At 44.3% G+C, this 22927-nt stretch overlaps 2 protein-coding genes and 1 pseudogene across 4 annotated transcripts; 1 reads left to right on the top strand and 2 right to left on the bottom strand.

Annotated features, from left to right (window-relative positions):
• Nucleotides 1–6995: 6995 nt before the first annotated feature.
• Nucleotides 6996–9438, bottom strand: LOC127315178 (cysteine-rich receptor-like protein kinase 10; annotated as a pseudogene).
• A 1907-nt stretch (nt 9439–11345) lies between these two features.
• Nucleotides 11346–16018, top strand: LOC127312335 (VIN3-like protein 2). Of its 2 annotated transcripts, none has more exons than XM_071823370.1 (4): nt 11346–11526; nt 12723–13398; nt 13836–14143; nt 14245–16018. In XM_071823370.1, exons 1-4 carry the CDS (start codon nt 11505–11507, stop codon nt 15672–15674), a joined length of 2436 nt encoding a protein of 811 aa, XP_071679471.1. In that variant the 5' UTR covers nt 11346–11504; the 3' UTR covers nt 15675–16018. The 2 variants fall into 2 exon arrangements, with proteins under 2 accessions (XP_071679471.1, XP_051198832.1); XM_051342872.2 differs by having other exon boundaries at nt 14224–16018.
• A 236-nt stretch (nt 16019–16254) lies between these two features.
• On the bottom strand, nt 16255–20700 carry LOC127312336 (cysteine-rich receptor-like protein kinase 19). 2 transcript variants are annotated; one of them, XM_051342873.2, is made up of 8 exons: nt 20152–20700; nt 19743–19798; nt 19146–19231; nt 18220–18401; nt 17888–18089; nt 17247–17484; nt 16995–17148; nt 16255–16846 (listed from the first exon to the last, which is right to left on the bottom strand). In XM_051342873.2, the coding sequence occupies exons 1-8, from the start codon at nt 20596–20598 to the stop codon at nt 16499–16501; spliced, it is 1713 nt and encodes a 570-aa protein (XP_051198833.1). In that variant the 5' UTR covers nt 20599–20700; the 3' UTR covers nt 16255–16498. The 2 variants fall into 2 exon arrangements, with proteins under 2 accessions (XP_051198833.1, XP_051198834.1); XM_051342874.2 differs by having other exon boundaries at nt 19743–19795.
• Between the last annotated feature and the right edge of the window lie 2227 nt (nt 20701–22927).

Below are 22927 nucleotides of genomic sequence, written 5' to 3'. Positions count from 1 at the left end.
AGATGATGGAGATCATGTCCGTGCTTGGGAGATGAAGAACAAAGGCGCAAAGACAAAAGGGCCATATCATATCACATATGAACTGCATGTGATGTTAATCCTTTTATGCATCTTATTTTGCTTAGATCGCGACGGTAGCATTATAAGATGATCCCTCACTAAAATCTCAAGATAATAAAGTGTTCATCCTTAGTAGCACCGTTGCCAAGACTTGTCGTTTCGAAGCATCTCGTGATGATCGGGTGTGATAGAATCAACAAGTGCATACAACGGGTGCAAGACATGCTTTGCACATGCGGATACTAAGGTGGCCTTGACGAGCCTAGCATGTACAGACATGGTCTCGGAACACGTGATACCGAAAGGTAGAGCATGAATCATATGGATGATATGATGAACACTTTGAGTGTTCGCCATTGAAATCACACCTTGTCTCGTGATGATCGGGCTTAGGTGCGGTGGATTTGGTTCGTGTGATCACTAAGACAATGCGAGGGATATTGTTTTGAGTGGGAGTTCACCTAGATTTTTAATTATGTTGAATTAAAATTTGAACTCAATTTGTCATAAACTTAGTCTAAACTATTGCAAATATATGTTGTAGATATGGCGTCCCCAATCAATTTTAACCGGTTCCTAGAGAAAGAAAAGCTTAAGAGCAACGGTAGCAACTTCACCGACCGGTTCCGTCATGTGAGGATCTTCCTCTCGGCGGAAATCTGCAATATGTGCTTGATGCACCGCTAGGTGACCCTCCAGCAGAAACGAAACCGATGAAGTAAAGAATGTTTACGCGACTCGGAAAACTCGGTACTCTCAAGTTCGGTGTGCCATCCTATGCGATGCGGAATCCGATCTTCAAAAACGTTTTGAGCACCACGATCCTCATGAGTTGATAAAAGAGTTGAAGACTATTTTTGAAACTCATGCGGCCGTGGAATGCTATGAAGCATCGAAACAATTTTTCGATTGCATGATGGAAGAAGGTAGCTCCCTTAGTGAGCACATGCTCGCCATGACCGGGCATGCGAAGAAACTAGGTGACATGGAAATAGTTATTCCTAACAGACCGGGATTAATCGTATCCTTCAATCACGCCACCTAGTTACAAGAACTTTGTGATGAACTACAATATGCAGAACATGAACAAAGAGTTACCTGAACTCTTTGCCATGCTTAAAGCTGCTGAGATTGAGATCAAGAAAGAGCACCAAGTGTTGATGGTCAACAAGACCACCGGTTCAAGAAACAGGGCAAGTCTAAGGGAAAATTCAAGAAGGGTGGCAAGAAAGCTGCCACACCTCCTATGAAACCTAAGAACGGCCCTAAGCCCGATGCTGAGTGCTATTACGCAAGGAGAAGGGACACCGGAAGCGTAATTGCTCCAAGTATTTGGCGGATCTGAAGAGCGGCCTTGTCAAGAAGAAGAAAGAAGGTATATCCGATATACATGTTATAGATGTTTATCTCACCGGTTCTCGTACTAGTACACGGGTATTTGATACTGGTTAGGTTGCTCATATTTGTAACTCGAAAGCAGGAACTAAAGAATAAACGAAGACTACTGAAAGATGAAGTGACGATGCGCGTTGGAAATGGATCCAAAGTCGATGTGATCGCTGTCGGCACACTTCCTCTACATCTACCTTCGGGATTAGTTTTAAGCCTAAATAATTGTTATTTTGTACCCGCGTTGAGCATGAACATTATATTTGGATCTTGTTTAATGCAAGACGGTTATTCATTCAAGTCTGAGAATAATGGTTGTTCTATTTTTATGAATAATATCTTTTATGGTCGAGCACCTGAAAAGAATGGCTTATTTCTGTTAGATCTCGATAGTAATGATACACATATACATAACATTGATGCTAAGCGAATTAAATTGAATGATAATTCTACTTATATGTGGCACTGTCGTCTAGGTCATATTGGAGTGAAACGCATGAAGAAACTCCATACTGATGGATTACTTGAATCACTTGACTTTGAGTCACTTGATAGATGCGAAGCATGTCTAATGGGAAAAATGACTAAGACTCCATTTTCTGGTATGATGGAGCGAGCTACTGACTTATTGGAAATCATACATACCGATGTGTGCGGACCAATGAGCGTAGCATCGCGCGATGGTTATCGTTATGTTCTAACCTTCACGAGATGATCTGAGTAGATATGGGTATATCTATTTCATGAAACATAAATCCGAAACTTTCGAGAAGTTTAAGGAATTCCAAAGTGAAGTAGAAAATCAACGTAACAAGAAGATCAAATTTCTACGATCTGATCGCGGAGGTGAATATCTGAGTTATGAGTTTGGCATGCATTTAAAGAAATGCGGAATACTTTCACAATTGACTCATTGGGAACACCTCAACGAAACGGTGTGTACGAACGTCGTAATCGAACTCTCTTAGATATGGTTCGTTCTATGATGTCTCTTATCGATTTGCCGTTATCATTTTGGAGTTATGCATTAGAGACAGCCGCATTCACTTTAAATAGAGCACCATCAAAATCCGTTGAAACGACACCGTATGAATTATGGTTTAATAAGAAACCTAAGCTGTCGTTCCTAAAAGTTTGGGGTTGCGAAGCCTATGTAAAGAAGTTACAACCGGACAAGCTAGAACCCAAAGCGGAGAAATGCGTCTTCATAGGATACCCTAAGGAAACTATAGGGTACACTTTCTATCACAGATCCGAAAGCAAAATCTTTGTTGCTAAGAACGGAACCTTTCTTGAGAAAGAATTTCTTACTAAAGAAGTGACTGGAAGAAAAGTAGAACTCGATGAGATTGATGAATCTATACTCGTTGATCAGAGTAGTGCGATCGGAAGTGTACACTGCCGCCTACACCGGCAACAGAGGAAGCTAATGATAATGATCATGAAACTTCGAACGAGGAAACTCTTGAACCTCGCAGATCGATAAGGGAACGTGCCACTCACGATTGGTATGATCCTTGTCTAAATGTCATGATTGTAGATAACAATGATGAGGACCTGCGACGTATGAAGAAGCGATGATGAGCCCAGATTCCAACAAATGGCAAGAAGCCATGAAATCCGAAATGGGATCCATGTATGATAACAAAGTATGGACTTTGGTAGACTTACCGATAGCCGAAAGGTCATCGAGAATAAATGGATCTTCAAAAGAAAAACAGATGCTGATGGTAATATTACTGTCTATAAAGCTCGACTTGTCGCAAAGGGTTTCCGACAAATTCAAGGAGTTGACTACGATGAGACTTTCTCACCTGTAGCGAAGCTAAAATCTGTGAGGATTTTGTTAGCAATAGCTGCATTTTTCGATTATGAGATTTGGCAGATGGATGTCAAAACAGCATTCCTTAATGGAGACATTAAGGAAGAGTTGTATATGGTACAACCCAAAGGTTTTGTCGATCCTAAAAATGCTGACAAAGTATGCAAACTTCAGCGTTCAATCTATGGACTGAAGCAAGCATCAAGAAGTTGGAACCGACATTTTGATAAGGTGATCAAAGACTTCGGGTTTATACAGTGTCATGGAGAGGCCTGTATTTACAAGAAAGTGAGTGGGAGCTCTGTAGCATTCCTGATATTATATGTAGATGACATATTATTGATCGGGAATGATATAGAACTATTAAGCAGTGTTAAAGGTTATTTGAATAATAGTTTTTCAATGAAAGACCTTGATGAAGCATCGTATATATTAGGCATCAAGATTTATAGAGATAGATCAAGACGCCTAATAGGGCTATCACAGAGTACATACCTGAACAAGATTCTAAAGAAGTTTAGAATGGACGAAAGTAAGAAAGGATTCTTACCTATGTTACCAGGCAAGGTCTTGAGTAAGACTCAAGGTCCGGCTACGGCAGAAGAAAGAGAAAGGATGAGTCAGATCCCCTATGCCTCGGCGATGGGCTCTATCATGTATGCCATGCTATGTACTAGACCGGATATAGCACATCTTTGTTAGTTTGACTAGCAGATATCAAAGTGATCCAGGAATGGAACACTGGACAGCGGTCAAGAATATCCTGAAGTACTTGAAAAGAACTAAGGATATGTTTCTTTGTTATGGAGGTGACCAAGAGCTCGTTGTAACAAGTTACACCGATGCAAGTTGGAACACCGATCCCGATGACTCTAAGTCACGGTCTGGGTACGTGTTTATATTGAATGGTCTTTGCAGATGGTGGGCAAGCTCGAAGCGGTGCACGGTGGCGAAGTCTTCAACGAGAATCGAGTACATAGCGGCTTCAGAGGCTTCATCAGAAGCGGTATGGATGAAGAGGTTCATTGTAGAGCTCGGTGTGGTTCCTAGTGCATTGGACCCATTAATCATTTACTGTGATAACATGGGTGCCATCGCCAATGCACAAGAGCCAAGGTCACACAAGAGGCTGAAGCATATCAAGCTGCGTTACCACTCGATTCGCGAGTACATCGAAGATGGAGAAGTAAAGATTTGCAAAGTACACACTGATCTGAATGTAGCAGATCCGTTGACTAAAGCTCTCCCTAGGGCAAAGCATGACCAACACCAGAATGCCATGGGTGTTAGGTACCTTACAATGTAATCTAGATTATTGACTCTAGTGCAAGTGGGAGACTGTTGGAGATATGCCCAAGAGGCAATAATAAAAGTGGTTATTATATATCTTTATGTTTATGATAAATGTTTATATACCATGCTATAATTGTATTAACTGAAACATTGATACATGTGTGATATGTAAACAACAAAGAGTCCCTAGTATGCCTCTTAACTAGCTTGTTGATTAATGGATGATAAGTTTCATAATCATGAACATTGGATGTTATTAATAACAAGGTTATATCATTGTATGAATGATGTAATGGACACACCCAATTAAGCGTAGCATAAGATCTCGTCATTAAGTTATTTGCTATAAGCTTTCGATACATAGTTACCTAGTCCTTATGACCATGAGATCATGTAAATCACTTATGCCGGAAAGGTACTTTGATTACATCAAACGCCACTGCGTAAATGGGTGGTTATAAAGGTGGGATTAAGTATCCGGAAAGTATGAGTTGAGGCATATGGATCAATAGTGGGATTTGTCCATCCCGATGACGGATAGATATACTCTGGGCCCTCTCGGTGGAATGTCGTCTAATGTCTTGCAAGCATATGAATAAGTTCATAAGAGACCACATACCGCGATACGAGTAAAGAGTACTTGTCAGGAGACGAGGTTGAACGAGGTATAGAGTGATACCGAAGATCAAACCTCGGACAAGTAAAATATCGCGTGACAAAGGGAATTGGTATCGTATGTGAATGGTTCATTCGATCACTAAAATCATCGTTGAATATGTGGGAGCCATTATGGATCTCCAGATCCCGCTATTGGTTATTGGTCGGAGTGAGTACTCAACCATGTCCACATAGTTCGCGAATCGTAGGGTGACACACTTAAAGTTGGATGTTGAAATGGTAGAACTTGAATATGGAATGGAGTTCGAATATTTGTTCGGAGTCCCGGATGAGATCCCGGACATCACGAGGAGTTCCGGAATGGTCCGGAGAATAAGATTCATATATAGGATGTCATTTTATGTGAATAAAATTGACGCGGAAGGTTCTATGGAAGGTTCTAGAAGGTTCTAGAAAAGTCCGGAAGAAACCACCGAGGAAGGTGGAGTCCACATGGGACTCCACCTCCATGGCCGGCCAGCCCTAGTGGGGGAGGAGTCCCAAGTGGACTCCCCCTTAGGGGGCCGGCCACCCCCCCATATGGGAGGTGGAACTCCCACCTCTAGTGGGAGTCCTAGCTTGGCTAGGTTTCCCCACCATATGGAAGGTTTTTGGTTCGGGTCTTATTCGAAGACTTGGAGACCAACTCTTGGGGATCCACCTATATAATGAGGGGCCAAGGGGAGGGGGCCGGCCACCCCAAGACCACAAGCTGGCCGCCCCCCTTGAAGTGGCCGGCCACCCCCTCCCAAACCCTAGCCGCCCCCCTCTCCTCCATATCTCCCGCGTAGCTTAGCGAAGCTCCGCCGGACTTCTCCACCGCCACCGACACCACGCCGTCGTGCTGTCGGATTCAAGAGGAGCTACTACTTCCGCTGCCCGCTGGAACGGGGAGGTGGACGTCGTCTTCATCAACAACCGAACGTGTGACCGAGTACGGAGGTGCTACCCGTTCGTGGCGCCGGAACCGATCGTGATCAAGATCTTCTACGCGCTTTTGCAAGCGGCAAGTGAACATCTACCGCAGCAACAAGAGCCTCATCTTGTAGGCTTTGGAATCTCTTCAAGGGTGAGACTCGATAATCCCCTCGTTGCTACCGTCTTCTAGATTGCATCTTGGCTTGGATTTCGTGTTCGCGGTAGGAAAATTTTTGTTTTCTATGCAACGTTATCCTACAGCAACTACATATCTTAACTCAAGTTCTGTGCTTTCATCTTCATAGAAATCTCAAGTTTTGTGCTTTCTGCTTGTCAAGTTGAAAGTTTGATGATTCTCAAGTTGAATGTGCTGGTTAATAATCAGTTTAGGTTTGCCATCTATCATGTAGGACACTTGATTGATCCAGCGTGAAATTCTAAGTAGAAAATAGGAATAATAATACTTCGTATGAAGATATCATATGGTAGTACCACATAGTGCAAGACTGTTTCTGGATCAAACCACTTATGGTCAAGCGAAGAAATGAAATGAATAGAAGAACTGAAAAGAGTTGTCTTTTTTATTTATAGGGACATGGGGAATAACTGGTCCCATATATGGGTACTCCCTGCTAAAACTTGCTAGGATAGCAACGGCAAAAGTTGGAACATTATACATTTATATATTTCAGTGTAGATGACACTACAACGCAAACATGTTCATTCACTCGCAAAACTTAACATAATATCTGCAATCTTTGTAGCCATTTACTCAAAACTGAACTTATATCGCAGCTGTAAAGATCCTTACTCATGGTTTAGTTATGCTATATGATATTGAATTTTCATCATCATATCAAACCTCTGGGTCTAGAATGATTCGAACCCTAGTCGACATGGGAGCCGAACTTTTTATGGTTATTTCTGTGTTGTCCTGCTTGTTTGACCCATGTATGTCAATACCCTGTCTTCAGCAGCACACCCAGAGCCGCAGTCTGCTTAGGCTCCATCGGTAAGCTCATGCTTTCAGGGTTCAGCACTCCAGCAACATCTGTTATGGTGGGCCGATCTGCTGGATCTTCCTGAGCACAAAGCAGCGCCGCCTGAGCGCATCGCTTTATCTCAGCGATGCCACACCCGTTTCCTAACGCCGGATCCACAAGCTCATGTAGTCTTTGCCCTTTGGTCCTTCCATGTATTCCAGGCCTGAAATGTTTTTCAATACATTTGACGTCAAAGAAGTGTAGGTAGCTTGAGTTATGCATATGGCCTAAGTACAAAGATAATGATCATGAACATAGAAAAAATGTTGCTATATATGCTCACTCCCTCCCTCCCTCACAGCAGTATTGGTATCTCTCCCTCCCTCTCACAGTACATGAATACAATTCGTTACAGAGATATGGTTACTACCGATTAAGATCTAGGCTAGTTGATCTAGGAGATATATCATTGGTATCAGAGCCGTTGGTCTCTGGTGCGGTGGAGATCAATCCTAACAACATCTCGTACAAGATCACCAAGAGTATCCCCTCGGTGAGTATGGTATTCTTTCTTACACTAATGACCACTAGAACCAAGACGCCCAAGCTGAACACATCTGTCTTCAGTGAGATGGCATATGTAAAGATCGATATATAAGGCAGCTCCTACGTAGTTCCCACAACCCTGCTTGTACGCTCTTGTGCTACGTCTGAATTCAGTGTTCTAACTGACCCAAAATCAGAGATCTTCGGGTCCATGTTATATTGTCCAAGAGTATATTACTCGGTTTCAAGTCCCTATGGACGATCCGTAACATGGAGTCTTTTTGCAGGTAAACAAGCCCCCCTATTTCCCCTTTGATTATCTTGAGTCGCTCAGTCTAGCACAGGCCCTTTTATTCTGTTTGTAAACGTTCAAATAATTATTGTCACTTAGATAAAAATAAGTGCAACTTATATTCTGCTCTGAACGAAACTACGGCAGTTACAAACTGAAACTAGAGCTACTGTAACCTTAAATTTAGCTGTTGGCGTTTTGAATTCCTTCACATATTTATTAGCTATTAAATGGTTTGGATGTCTCTCCTGACAAGCAAAAGAAAGGGGAGAGTTATGTGACGAATCAGTTCGGCAATAGCAACTGGTGCTAAAAGGATATACTCCCTCCTTCCTTGAATAATTGTATGTTTTCTTTTTAGCAGCTGTGTACGTGGGCGTTGCTCTCCTCCTTTTTTTCGAAATGGGGGAAATATCACCCCAGCTTCTGCATCTAAGGGATGCACACGGCTTTTTTTATTAGATTATTCACAACATTTTACAAGAGCAATACAAAAGATCAAATTCGAAGCCACCTTGCTAAACCTACAGAGGGATGAAGGGGGTGACAATTCACCAACTCACATCATCCAAAAAATCAAATGCCTTCTCAGGCCGCCCAATAGTAGATGAGATGCACATCCAGTCATGCAGACTCTCAGCGCACGCCAACGCATACGCCATAGAAATTGCTACCGCCGTCTTCCTCAACTCCATCTTCAAGAGAGATCATCACATTGACCATGTCAGGCCTGCCATCGATGCCGCCACGGCGCCAGACGACTCCACCATCCTGCGCGCGTCCATCACACTTCATCCGTCTCCGAGACACCACTGCACCATGCCGCGGCGACTCGACGATGCCGACACAGCAAAAGCACACCGCTCCACCTCAGCACCACCACCATCCGTTGTCTGCTCCAAAAACGATGTCCCCAATAGGTAGAACGGTGTTGCGCGCCGCCATCGTCCGATCCGGGAGACCCGGGTCTAGGGTTTCCCCTGGAGCAACCCAGGCGAAGAACCTAGACTGCAGAGACAATGCCTTCAACAAGATAACGACGAACAGCGCCGCCATCATCCGCCATGACCGAAGTCTGGGCCGGCTTTCACCGGGAGTTGTGCCTCGCCATCGGGAGCTAGGCGACGGATCACGAGATCCGCCAAGACTGGCCACACAACTAGCCGATCTCCTCCGGCGAAAGAGAAGACCACCACCGCGGTGCCACGGTCAGTAGCACCAGATGCCCGCCACCCGCCACCAGGTCGACGCCGTCACCGCCATCCAGGGCTTCCGCCCTTGGTGTCGTGGTCCTAGACCTGGAGGAGGAGCAGCACGAGATCCGCCCCCATCACCGCCCGCCCGGCGAGACCGAGACGAGGAAGGGAGGAGAGGGCCGCACCGCTAGCGCCAGGTGCTAGGGCCATCCCCTCCAGCGCGGAGGCGTGCCTCCATACCGCCGCACCAGGGGACCGCGCGCAGATCCCCGCCGCCCCCATCACCGGCTGCGCCAGGCTTCACCGGCGGCAGCCTCGAGGGACGCCGAGGAAAGGGGGAGGGGTGGGGAAGACGGTGGGGGGGTTAGGGTTCCACCCCTGAGTCACCCTGAGTTGCTCTCCTCCTTGGAGGCACCCTTGTGGAGTTTCTCGACCTCCACCCTTGTATCATGTTCTTTGGGTGAAAGCCTTGATCTGGTTGGTTCAGGTGAAGGGTGTCACCCTCGGGTTGCTTACCTTCTTTGGGGTGTCGTCTTGAAGACCTTGATCTCATTCGCACTTCTCGTTGGGCTAGACGCAACATCATCGCGGTTTGACATGTGCCCAACCGGCGATGGGAGAGTTCCATGTGATGCCTTGTGTGGCAACAATGGTGTTGATGAGCGACGGTCCGATCACATCAACACTTTGTTAGTCGCTTCCTGCTCCGGCCTACCCGAGTCTCTTCATGTTTGTCTTTTCTTGCCGTGAAGTCAGGGCTCCTATGTTTTTCAATCTTTTAGAGTTGAGCGTCGTACGATGAACTGCAAAGGGTGGTACAATATTGAAGATCTTCTTCGACTCGGGTCCTGCATATCTCCTCTTTGGAGCTCATCATCAGAGACGAAACTACATGTCTCTACGCAAGGAGTCACATGTTTGGCATAGGACGCCTTGAGCTTCACGATGCCGCTACAACGAGGTCTTTGGTGGTCATTTCTTTGGGGAAGTCGGAGTTACTGCAGAGTGATGGCGATAATGATGGTGGGAAACCTTGACGCATTTTCATTTCGGTGGTGTGTGTGTAGCTTCGGATAGCCAGGGTGGCTGTGTGTGCCCTCGCGACGGTCGTGTTCCACAATGGTTTTGGCCGGTTTTTCGCAAATAAACCGGCCAATCTATTCTTCTTCTTTATTAATGGAAATGACAAGTATTTTGCCTCATTTCAAAAAAAAAATGATTTTGTCATTTTTGTCCATTCATAAGACCAGCTATGATTATCTAGAGCATCTCTAATCAGAGCCTGTATTTATCGGAACCGAATAAACTGAGTTCAGTCTCCCGAAAAACGAATTGAGAGCGCATTTAGGCACGGCTCAGAACAGAAACCGTAAACGCATACCGAACTCGCGAAAATCAAACGTCGCGGGAAATCGATTTTCGCGATTGCAGTCGATTTCATCCGATCAAGCTTAGTGCATTCATAATTTACAATAATAGTGGAAAAATACATCCGCATTGGACCTACATTACGTACTACGGACCTAATTAGACTAGAAATTTAGGTACCCGATGACTATACTGTCACCGGGGCGTCGGCGGAGGGTTTATAGTCGCCGGCGGTTGCTAGGCGATGACGAGCGCCGCCACCTCGATGGCCGTCGCGCCGGAGGTGCTCCCGCAGAGAAGAGGCGGTCCGTCTACGTCGTCGTCATCGTCGCCACGCGGGGGCAACAGCGGCGGGCTGCACGCGCCGACAGCGGGGGGGGGAGGGGGGGGGGGGGGCGGGGGGGCGCCTCCACTTCCCCATCCGCAGCCCCTACCCACACGTCTTGCACACGTCATTTCAGACGGCGGGGTGGTGGCCTTAGCGGCGGAGCAGCGTCCGACGGCCCGGGATTGCTCGTCGGAGCGGAAGCAGGCTGCGACGGCGGGAGAGGAGCGGCGTCCGACGGCCCGGGATTGCTCGTCGGAGCGAAAGCAGGCTGCGGCGGCGGGAGGGGAGTAGGGTTTCCGAACCGAACTTCCCTCCACGAACCTTTTAATAGGGGTTGTATGGGAAGTTTCTCTGGCCCCTGAACTTCCAATTTGGGCCGGCCCATGCCCATGTTTACAGGCTCTGATTTACACTCGTTTCAGCCCGTATTAGAGCAAGTGTGTTATAGCAAAATGGCTCGATGCATTTTTGCTATGACAACCTTGGTCTGGGGTCCGTGAACATGGGGTTTGTGGCTTTGGGGTTTCTGTTCTGCACGGAAGTGAGGCCGGAGACGGAGAGGCGGCGTCGGCGGAGTCGCCAAGCCATGTGAGAGAGGAGAACTGCAGAAGCGAGACCACTCCTCCGCCTCCGCCTCCCCCTCGTCGTCGCCATGGACCCCTCCCCGTACTCTGGTCTGCGCCTATCCCGCGACCCGCCCCTTGTCCCCACTCTACTTTCGTGCCTAGTTTTTTTGGGGGGGCATTTTCAGGCGTTTTCTTAGGTCTCGATTCCCCGATCGGCGAGTCGGGCGGCCGATTCCCCGCGTGCTGTTTTTGTGGGGGCAAATTAGGCCTGCTTGGTCTGGTTGCGATTCAAGCCTTTAGGGCTCGTCCCGTAATCGCGTTTTTATCTTACCCGCATTTTCCTTGTTCCTCCCCTGTCCGGTCGCAGATTCTAGGTCATGGCATCATCATCATGGTTTCTATGCTGTCTAGGGTGCAATGCCAATGCGCGCGTGTATTTTTTTACTGACTGGTCGCTGGCTATAGGCTTGTCCGTAGTGAACTAGAGATGAGCAAGAACCAGAAATGTTGCTTTTCTCCCCCAATGTTGTATGTTTAGGTCCGTACGCGCGTGGTTACCATTGATGTACTGCGTTTTCTTTGCTTTGGGTAGACGACATTGTGCCTTCACTCTGCTTGGTGCCAGGAATGCTGGGTAAATGATTTATGTCTGTTACTGTCAGTGTCCCGTTTAAGAAGGCGTAAGGTTTGCAGGGTTACACGTTGGGTTTCCATGATGCGTATGTCACAAGAATGTGTGCTGAGTTGCCACCCTTTTCTTCTCAGTTGGTGTAATGAACTCAAATGTTGCACACCAAGGGCATGACCTCATTAGTTATGAGTAGGGGACATCACATATACTCCCACCCTTGTCTAAAAGTAGATGTCTCACTTTTGTCTACATACAGATGTATGCAGATGCATTTTGGTTATAGATACATCCGTATCTAGATAAATTTGAGACACCTATTTTTAGACGGAGGGAGTATTAGATGTCTGCGCATAAATCAAATCCATGCTAATACTATATAAATACACAGGATGCATGAACCCCTCTTTTTTTTATGTTCTAGCGTCTTCTGTACAACAATATCATATCTTATAATAAAAGGTAAAGGGAGTAGTAGTACTGATTGTTGACTTTATGTGTTAGTGTGAGGCATTCTTCCTAGATCCAGTTTATTATGTTTCTCTTATTCACAATTTTTTTTTTGCGAATCTCTTATTTACCATTCGTGGGAGAACATAATGTTGGTTACCACTCTACCACTACTGTTTTTTTTTTTTTTTTTTGCTAGCAGTGACTGTACCTTCTGGTTCTCCAGGATTTATTGCTGATCCAGCTAAATGTCGTTTGCTGAGTGTCGATGCAAAGAGAGAACTTGTTTGTGAATTGTCAAAATGTCCAGATAAAGCACTTGAACTGCTGCATGAATGGTCACGCCGTGATATCATACAGATATTCTGTTCTGAATTCTGTAAAGATAGAAAATATGAAGCCATGTCAAAACAGTTGATACTAAATCATCTCTTCGATGCTGTGAATGGGAAGTCACATGGCCATGGGAAATGCATGAAGAGATCAGGCCCTGAGTCGAACTCAAGTAACATCCAGTTACCTTGCAAAAGACAGAAAAAGAGTGATGTTCCAGTGCTTCCAGTTATTGCAAACACTCCAGTAACTGCTGATATAACTGGACCAACAAACATTGCACACTCTTGTGAAAATTCAGCTTGTAGGGCTGTTCTTGTTCCAGCAGATAAATTCTGCAAACGTTGCTCATGCTGTATTTGTTTTAAGTACGACGACAATAAGGATCCTAGCCTGTGGCTGTCCTGTAATTCAGACCAACCCTTCGAGGAAGAGTCATGTGGATTGTCGTGCCACCTAGAATGTGCATTCAGGCATGAAAGATCTGGCATTCTGCAGAATGGACAGTCAAAGAAACTTGACGGCGGTTATTATTGCACCCACTGCGGGAAACAAAATGATTTGCTTGGGTATTTTCTGAACCATTTTTCACTTACTATATTATCTATGCTAAAGTTAGAATTAGCTAGTTGCACATATCCGTTCAAGTACTTTTGATTCTAGTCTTACTTGTTAGCTGCCTTATCGCATCAGTGTTATTCACGCAAATATCTCCACCATGATTCACTCATTTGGGTTCAGCTTTTAGCCTTTCATAATAACTAGTTTTTTCCTGCTACTATACATTATTGCTTTTCATTCTATGGTAGTTAAGAGAAATGAAAGAGCGGGGCAATTTTTTTACTATGCTGCCCACGTCCTCTTTTTATTTTCTCTGAGCATGGTTTGTATTTTCACCTTGTGTGATTTAAATGAACTTCAGGGCTGAAGTTAGACTTGTTTTGCCCTGATTTTTCCAGTTTGATCAAAGTATAGTCAGTAAGACCGTGTAATTTGATTTTCCCAGGTGTTGGAAGAAACAACTATTGATAGCAAAAGATGCTCGGCGGTTGGATGTGTTGTGCCATCGGATATTTCTTAGTCATAAGATCCTCATATCTACTCAGAAGTACTTGGTCCTCCATGAGGTCGTTGATACAGCATTGAAGAAGCTGGAGGGTGAGCTTGGTCCGATTACTGGCCTTCCAGACAAGGGCCGGGGAATTGTTGGTCGTCTTCCTGTAGGCACTGAAGTTCAGAGGCTTTGTACCCGTGCTATAGAGACTCTGGAATCTATGTTAAATGGTGCATTAACTGCTGATTCGCAGATTCAGAGTAAGTTTCCACTTTTTCCATTTTCTAATCATGATATACCTGTAATTGGTATGGATGGTTATGCATAACTTGTAACTCAGGCTCTCGTACGGTATCATCAGATTTCTTAAAGGTTGAGGATATATCCCATGATTCTTTCACGGTAGTTTTTGACCTGGATGCATGCCCCACTCTCTCTCAAGGTTTAACTGGCTTTAACTTGTGGCACCGAAAGGCTAGTGAAGAAGATTATCCCTCAAAGCTAACAGGCATAATTCCGATGCCAGCAAGAATGTTAGTGGTCAGAGGACTTACTCCATGTACGTCTTATGTCGTCAAGGTTGTTGCATTCACCGGCTCAAAGAAGATTGGGTCGTGGGAAGTCAGGACAAATACCATTGGCTGTACCAAAGGGCTGGATGATAAAGATTCTTTGCCAGCGGACGTTGGAAAAGATCCAAATAACAGAAGCACGAAGGTAAGTAGTAGTGGTCTGTCCAATCCTCCTACAGAAGGCGTGGAATCATACAAAGTCAGTACCAATTATGTTGATCTTGTCAGTTCGTCAGATAGTGATGTTGAATCCAATCACTCTCGAGATCGGAAGATAGATGTTGTTGGGTTAACTGAAGTTGATGGGCCAGATAGAGCTCCTAGGGTACCAGCATCAGGTTTGGACGGCAACGAAAAAGAACCTGGTGCAGCTGCTCAAGCAGCTTTACTAAAGAGGTCCACGGAGGTAACGGTGTGTGGTCAGAGAGCTTTGAAGCAGAACATGGGAACGATTGGTCCAGAGATTGCATCACATGTACACACCGAAAACAAGTCGGTTTCTCCACCTGAATACCGCGGCTCATTGCTACATGCCATGCAGAAAGAAACTGAAAACTGCAAGTTGGTTTCTGCAATGAGCTTTGAAGCAAAATCTGGTGATCATTTTCCTCAAGATGACAGTTCTAAGACTGAAACAGACCCAGCGTGTTTGCCATGCAAAAGAACCCCAGGGAGAACTGAGGATGGTGGACACAAGGATGGACGTTCAGAACCTAGCACATCTGCTCAAGTATGTTCTCTTCTGAAATCCTCAAACTCGGTGCATCACAAGCAGGTTATTTCATTGGAGAATGCGCCTGGCTCACTGGATCCTAGAACAGGAAATGGTATCAAATCTGGCAATAGGATTATTGGAACAGCTGGATCAAATAACGACAACCATGTTCCTCAACCTGTCCCTCTGAAACCTGGAACAAAACTGTGGAGTCCATCAAGCAGTAACCCCTCAGGAAAACCCAATGACATTGAGCAAACCGATGAAAGTGCTTATGTGTTCTGTGTCAAGGTGATCAGGTGGCTGGAATGTGAGGGTCATGTCGAGGCCAACTTCAGGGTGAAGTTCTTGACATGGTTGAGCCTACGAGCGTCTCGGCGTGAAAAGAAGATAGTTAGCGTGTTTGTGGATACTTTTATTGATGACCCCGCAAGCCTTGCCGGCCAGCTAAGTGACACCTTCTCAGAGGCAATCTACACCAAGTGGACGCCTATGGCGCCATAGGGTCTATGCATGAAACTTTACCACTGACAATGGATTTTTTTTGTGTGAGCAAAATGGAAGTTTTTGGCACCAATCCTACTTAGGATATATTGCTGGTCCCGTACTTTATTAGCTGATCCTTGCATCAACTTCTCACTGGAACCTTATCCACTGTAGTAGTTAGTTTTGTTAACTTCCCGCCTTCAGCTGGAAGTTCAACATGTTAACCAGTATGAAGCATCAGGAAATTTGCAATCCAGAATAGAGCCATTTTGGGATCCTAATGTGTATGTAAGTGTGCGCAACTATATCTTAACTCAGGTTCTGTGCTTCTGCTTGTCAATTTGAAGTTTGATGATTCTCAATTAGTTTTGGTTTGCCATCTATGACACTTGATTGATCCAGCGTGAAATTACAATATCCCTATCTCTGAATACTGTAGAAAATAGAAACAATAGTACGAAGATATCATATGGTGGTACCACATAGTGCAAGACTGTTAGCCCTGTTTTTGGATCAAACCACCTATGGTCAAGCAAAGAAATGAAATTAATAGAAAAGACCGAAAATAATGGCCTTCTTTTTATAGGGACATGGGGAATATCTGGTCCCATATATGGGCACTCCTGGTTAAAACTTGCTAGGATAGCAACGACAAAAGTTCAGTACACCACAAATATGTTTACTCACTCACAAAACTGCACTTAATATCTACAATATTGTATGTACTATCTCATCCTTTTACTCAAGACTGAACTTAATATCTGTAATCTTGTAGACTATCCCAGCTGTAAAGATTTTACTCATATTTTAATGATATATGATACTGAATGTTCATCATCATATCAAACCTCTGGGCCTAGAATGATTTGAACTCTAGTCGACATGGGAGCCGAACTTGTTATAGTTATGTCTATTGTCCTACTTGTTTGGCCCATGTATGCCGACGACGTGTCTTCACCAGCACACCCTTTACTCAGTGCAGTAGGCTGCTTAGGCTCCATTGGTAAGCTCATGCCTTCAGAGTTCAGCATTGCAGCAACATCTGCCATGGTGGGTCGATCTGCTGGATCTTCCTGAGCGCAAAGCAGTGCCACCTGAGTGCACCGCGTAATCTCGGCGATTTCATATACGTTCCCTAATGCCGGATCCACAAGCTCATGCAACCTTTGGTCCTTCCACATACACCAGGCCTGAAATAATTTTCCAATAAACTTGACATGAGAGAACTGCGATGCAAATCCAAATTTAGAAATATATATGGACCCAACCCAACATCAGGCAGTCGTGAGTGTATAACTATGCGGAATCTTGCTTGAAATATGTGTTCAGTTCACTCACGTCTCGGACAAGTTCACCAACAGTATCTCCTTGCTTATCGAGTATGGTATTCTTCCGTCCGCTAATGATCACCAGAACCAAGACGCCGAAGCTGAACACATCTGTCTTCATTGAGTAAACTCCTTCAGATGCATACTCTGGTGCTTTGTAACCACTGAAAGGTGCAAACAGAAGAGATTAAAACTGCAATACTGGAACATCTGAACATGAATGATGGAATCTGTAAAGATTGATAAATTAGGCAGCTTATACCTAGTCCCCACAACCCTGATTGTACGCTCTTCTGCGACGTCTGAGCTCAGTGCTCTAGCTGATCCAAAATCAGCAATCTTTGGGATCATGTTGTGATCCAAGAGGATATTATGTGGTTTTAAGTCTCTATGGACGATCCAGAACCTGGAGCCTTTGTGCAGGTAAACAAAGCCCTCTGTTAACCCTGCGATTATCTTGAGTCGCTTAGACCAGTCTAGCAATGGCCCTTTTGTTCTGTCTGCAAAATATTCGAATAGTCATTACCTTTTAGATATAATAATTGTGATTTCTATTATGATGTAAACCAAACTAGAATAGGTTCAAAACCGGTTATAATTTGAGCAACAAACAATATGGTGAAGCTAGAGGCCTAGAGCTTATGGACCTATTTACTACTCCCCCCGTTTCAAAATAGATGTCTTCCTAGAGTTGGTCACTAAATATTTTCCTTCCCTAAGCAAGGTATCCAAGTGCAACAGAAGCTCTTTGGAACACGATAACTAAAATTGCATCGGAAGTATAGAAAGAAAAGTATTTTACCAAATAATTGGAGAAGCTAAAATGACATCAATTTTGAAATGGAGGGAGTAGGAATTAAATGAGGTGTGCGTGAAAATTAACTCCGATAAGGGAAAGCATACCAGATATGTAATGGTCCAAGGAACCATTTTGGAGGAACTCGTAGACAAAAATTCTTTCTTTCCCATGGACGCACCACCCCAATAACCTAACCAGATTGATATGCTGAAGCTTTGCAAGCTGCAACTCACTGTCAAAATCAAATATTGTTGCATGCTTATCAAGCCGTTTAACGGCAACCATAAGTCCATCAGGTAACTGGCCCTGCAATGGTTACTAAGGGAGTTCAAACAACAGTCTCTCAAGTCTCAACAGGAATCAGTAGTTTATTGTAATGGCAAGGAAGACATGCATTCACTTCGTTAGTTGCTTTCTATGTTAGCTAAAATGCTACCTTGTAAACTGTCCCAAATCCACCACACCCAATTATTGCCTTCTCTGAGAAATTGTTTGTAGCATCCGCGATCTGAAAGAAGTTGAACTTTGCAAAACCCACACAAGCCTCTTCTATGCGAGTACAAAGCTCCACAAGTTCTTCAATGTCAAAGAGTTTCTGCTCTTGAAGGTCCACAGTTCCTGACTCACGGATAATGTATCCTTGTCACCAATGGGATGACATAAAAACTCGTGTGACTAAGAGAATACAAAATTATGGACAACACACTCCATTGCTTGTTGCATTCGTCATTAACTCATCCTAATTAGGGACTTCGATGTACAAGAGTGCGATCTTACGAAGACAAATAGAGGCCGATACAAGAAGTGGTGAAATATATTGATGATGTTTCTATTACTCAACTCGAATGTTTCATGTAGGCCGGCGTAAGCCCGCCGCAGTCCCGGGATTTTTTTTGTTTCATGTAGTTACTAAATGGAGTAAATATGTACCGAAAAGAAACTTTTCAGTATAGAATTGAACCTATCAGTATAGAATTTTATATTGAGTAATTTGAAGTTCATAGTTTGTATTGTGCAGATGTTGTTTTCCCCCATTAGCTAGTGCTCTTCCACATGTGCTTATTAACTTCTATCTGGCCACAGTTGAATCCTATGTGACAACTCAATGTTTACTCATGATTTTTTTTTTTTTGCATGTATAACAAGAACAATATCAAAACCCATTGTACAGGCAATTTTATTCTCCATTTCAATATATCAAAAAGATGAGCAGCAGGGTACTGCTATGTGCATAGAAATAATAATAAAGCAATTCTGAAATCCTTGCAGCAAATAACTTTGACATGAAACTTAATTCTACTAGTTTCCATACCTGAGTCGATGAGTAGGCATGTTAGGAAATCCATAGAAGTAGCTATTTACCTACGAATGGTTGGTCTCCAACATTGCGAAGTTTAGTAGCTCGCTGAACACGTACTTTAGTGAACTCCGAAGCTCTTGTTGAAAACCTAAAATTAGGTAAATCTCACCATTACTATATGTATATATCCATACTTCACGTACCAATGGTTTTAACGCAGTCCTAAGAGTGGCATAATGTGGATATCCGGGTCTGTCTAACTGAAAGAATTTCTGGCACAGTTACATAACTTAAGCTTCACACCTGTTCATTTTAAGAGGGAAAACATCATGCTTATCGACAAAGATACTAGAAAATTTTCAAACATAGTAGTATATTTTTAGTTAAACACACTCATATCTTAATTTCAAGCTGACTGATCCAGTTTACATCTACATTGCAGATATAATATACTACATATTTTACAAGTTGTAACACTAGCTCCGAACCAGTACCAGTTCTATGATCTAGGTCAAGCGGTAGTCACTAGTAAACCAAGAATTGTCAAGAATCATAGTTATCTTGTCACTTATCACTATGTCAGCATACACAGTGGTTAACCATCCACATTGTTATTTGATCAAAATAAGCAATACACTACATAATGAAAACTATCTGACCTGGTGTGACAGTTTGAACTATCTGTGACCACACTGAGCATCCCCTTATCAACCTGCTAGACAAACATAGCAAAAAAGATAAATATTTTTGATGAACAATTGGCCAGCACTGGTTGTAAGAATTATGACGGAGGTTAGCTTTGGTCTTATTACAGAGCTGGAACACCCTACGAGATCGGAGTTTCTAAATTCAAATCTATCTGTTTAATTGGCAGCAAGAAATTGCAATTGGACTCCAGTTCAGACACAGTCATGCCCAATTGTCCATGGTCACTCGAACGGATTAGTTTAGTCGTATTATAATCAAACGGATCATTATAAAATCAGTGCTACCCCCAATCATAAGCTTCAATTTTGAAACGAAAGAATTACTCACCGAATTACTACCAAGAAAGAAACTGAAGTGTACCTTGACAAGACGATTATCCGTAGAACTGTCGACGAGGGCGACGAGCGGGATGAGGCGGATGAACATGTCAATCTCGTGCTGCGCGGCGCGGAGTTCCTCGGCCATCCGTGCCCCCAGGAGCAGGCGGCGGAGGTAGCCGCAGTCTTGGCACGCGCTGACGAGCGCGTAGCACCGCCGCAGCGCGCCGCCGAGCTGCTCCAGCGGCCGCCTGGTAACCTCCCGCCGCATGAGCTCCGAGAGCTCCAGCTCCCGGAGCAGGCCGCCGACGAGCTCCACGTGCTGCGCGAGCCGCACGCAGGCGTCCCGGTGGCGGCGCGCCGCCAGGGCGGCCTGCACCACCATGGAGACCAGCCCGAGCGCGTCCACGCCGGCCAGCTGCGCCACGCTGGAGGCCTGCCCCAGGGTCGCCCACAGGCTGCTCGAGGAGTTGCCCCATGGGTTCGCCATGGTCCCTGCTTCCTGCTTCTGCACTCTGCAGCCTCTCCTGCCCCCGCGGCAGGCGGCCAGGTCTCGTCGCCCGCCATTGACCGGCCGGGCCGCGACACGTATCTATTTTAGTGAGCTTTTGTTTGACTCATCGTACTAATTGTCCGGCGGGGGCGTGTCACATTTTTCTTTCCAGTGGAGATTTGGTGCACATGCGTATCAGTAGTCTGTTTTTTTTAAATAAAAAATCCTTTTTCTAAATTTAAAAAATCTGAAAATAAATCCACGTATAGGTAATGATACAACAACAACAACCAATCCTTTCAGTCTCAAACAAGTTGGGGTAGGCTAGAGTTGAAACCCATAAGATCTCGAAGCCAAGTCATGGTTCCGGAACGTGGATAGCTAACTTCCACGCACCCATGTCCATGGCTAAATCTTTGTCGATATTCCAAACCTTCAGGTCTCTCTTAACAGACTCCTCCCATATCAAGTTTGGTCTATCACGACCCCTCTTAACATTCTCAGCACGCTTTTTAGTCGTCCGCTATGTACTGGCGCTTTCGGAGGCCTCCGTTGGATATGTCCACACCATCGGAGACGATGTTGGATCAGCTTCTCTTCAATCGGCGTTACCCCAACTCTCTCCCGTATATCGTCATTTCGTACCCAATCCTTTCTTGTGTGGCCACATATCCATCTCAACATGAGCATCTCTGCTACACTTAACTGTTGGATATGTCATCTCTTCGTTGGCCAACACTCCGCGCCATACAACATCGCAGGTCGGATAGCTATCCTATAAAACCTGCATTTTAGCTTGTAATGTCCCAAGTTTAGACACGATCGAGGGGTAGATTTTAGAAAGGGATGTGCACTGCATCATAAATTCTGGGGAAATTTCGCGCTTTTAAAAGAAAACTGCATCGAAGGGGGACAAGTTTCTCTCTCGACACCTTACAGGGTTAGGGTTTCGAGAGTGCGACAAACTTGCATCTCACTTAACTAATTTAGGGTTTTGAGAAGAGAGGAGAGTAGTGCATTACAACTTAAGTTGCATGATTGAATTACAAACTTGTGTTTGAATTTCAAATTCAAACATCAAATGAATATCTCATAATTCAAAATTGAGGTAATTCATTAAACAAAATATAAATAATCAAGAATATAAATAATACAACTATTATACAAAGCTCATTAAAGAAAATTGAAACTTTATTGATAATCACACAAGATACATTGTTATTTACAATATTCAGAAATGAATTAAGAAATATTACAACACATTACAAGAATTGACTAAATGGAAAAAGAAAAAGAAAGAAAAATACAATTACATGATCTATCCTAAACTACATTAGATGATCATCATGGAGATCTTGCTCAAGATGATCTTGATCTTCATTTGGAGCACCACATTGTTTCCTGCACACAAGCAAAGGTTATGCCAAGTGGCAAAGCCACTTGGCAGGTTAGTAAGAAAATTGAAATGAGAGGATATGACCATGATCAGCCGAGCTGATCCATCCACTGGACCAAGTACCAACCAGCACACACATAGGCAGCTCACAAGCTGGTGTGCATGTCTCACATCACACAAGCCCGGGAGAGTCACCAACAAGGACCATGCCTTGTTGTCGACCAGAGAAGGAAGGGCAGGGCATACAAAAGCTTTTCACGGCCAAACCCTAACCATTCATCGACAAGGAGCAGCTGTGTAAGAACACCAAGAACACAAGAACATCAAGAACAGGAAGAACAGCCACTGCTGTTCAACCTACTCAAACAGCCACAGAAATTAATCAAGCACCACAAGCTGGCAAGGAGGAGCAGGGCAAGCAAACCAAACCACCATAAGCAATCCTCTACACCAACAACTTAATCTAGGAGCTGGAGTGAGGTATACTCAAATCCATGAGCAAACATCAGTTTTGCTCATAACACCAGCATGTGCATCACACACAAGTCAGAGGGTATGATTACCCTATGTGCATCATCATTTGGTGTAAACCATTTGATGCTGGCAAAATAGGGAATAAGCCAGAAGAAATTAACCCTAGGGAAGAATTGGTCAAGCCCAGTGTATCATCACTGAGGCCAACCAAAGAATCCAGCAAGGGATTGATTCACAGCTAGCCTAGCCCAACTCACCTAGCAACACATGGATCACTAAACCATCAGATATGAAGACAAATCATTGTCTATTTGATTTCAACATCAAAAACTACTGGCAATCCAACAAAAGGATCACCCAGAGAGCATCTAGTAAGTCACAACAAGCCAACAAGAGGGGAGCTACCCTAAGGCAGTATATGATTACTGCTAGGGTCACCTCAACCACTGAAACAGC

This window comes from Lolium perenne, chromosome 7 (genome assembly GCF_019359855.2).
Source record: "Lolium perenne isolate Kyuss_39 chromosome 7, Kyuss_2.0, whole genome shotgun sequence".
NCBI classification, from domain to species: Eukaryota; Viridiplantae; Streptophyta; class Magnoliopsida; order Poales; family Poaceae; genus Lolium; species Lolium perenne.
The sequence above is the reverse complement of the archived record's forward strand: the minus strand, read 5'-3'. Positions and strand labels throughout refer to the sequence as shown.

Excerpts from the sequence above, each read along its gene's own strand:
- LOC127312335 (XM_051342872.2), top strand. The coding sequence starts at position 11,505 with ATGGACCCCTCCCCGTACTCTG. Across the intron at positions 11,527-12,722 it reads GGACCCCTCCCCGTACTCTG|GATTTATTGCTGATCCAGCT; the intron begins GTCTGCGCCTAT and ends CTGGTTCTCCAG. Across the intron at positions 14,144-14,223 it reads TGCTGATTCGCAGATTCAGA|GCTCTCGTACGGTATCATCA; the intron begins GTAAGTTTCCAC and ends CTTGTAACTCAG.
- LOC127312336 (XM_051342873.2), bottom strand. The coding sequence starts at position 20,598 with ATGGCGAACCCATGGGGCAACTCCTCGAGCAGCCTGTGGGCGACCCTG. Across the intron at positions 17,149-17,246 it reads ATCAGGGTTGTGGGGACTAG|TGGTTACAAAGCACCAGAGT; the intron begins GTATAAGCTGCC and ends TGCACCTTTCAG. Across the intron at positions 16,847-16,994 it reads TTGGTGAACTTGTCCGAGAC|GCCTGGTGTATGTGGAAGGA; the intron begins GTGAGTGAACTG and ends AAATTATTTCAG.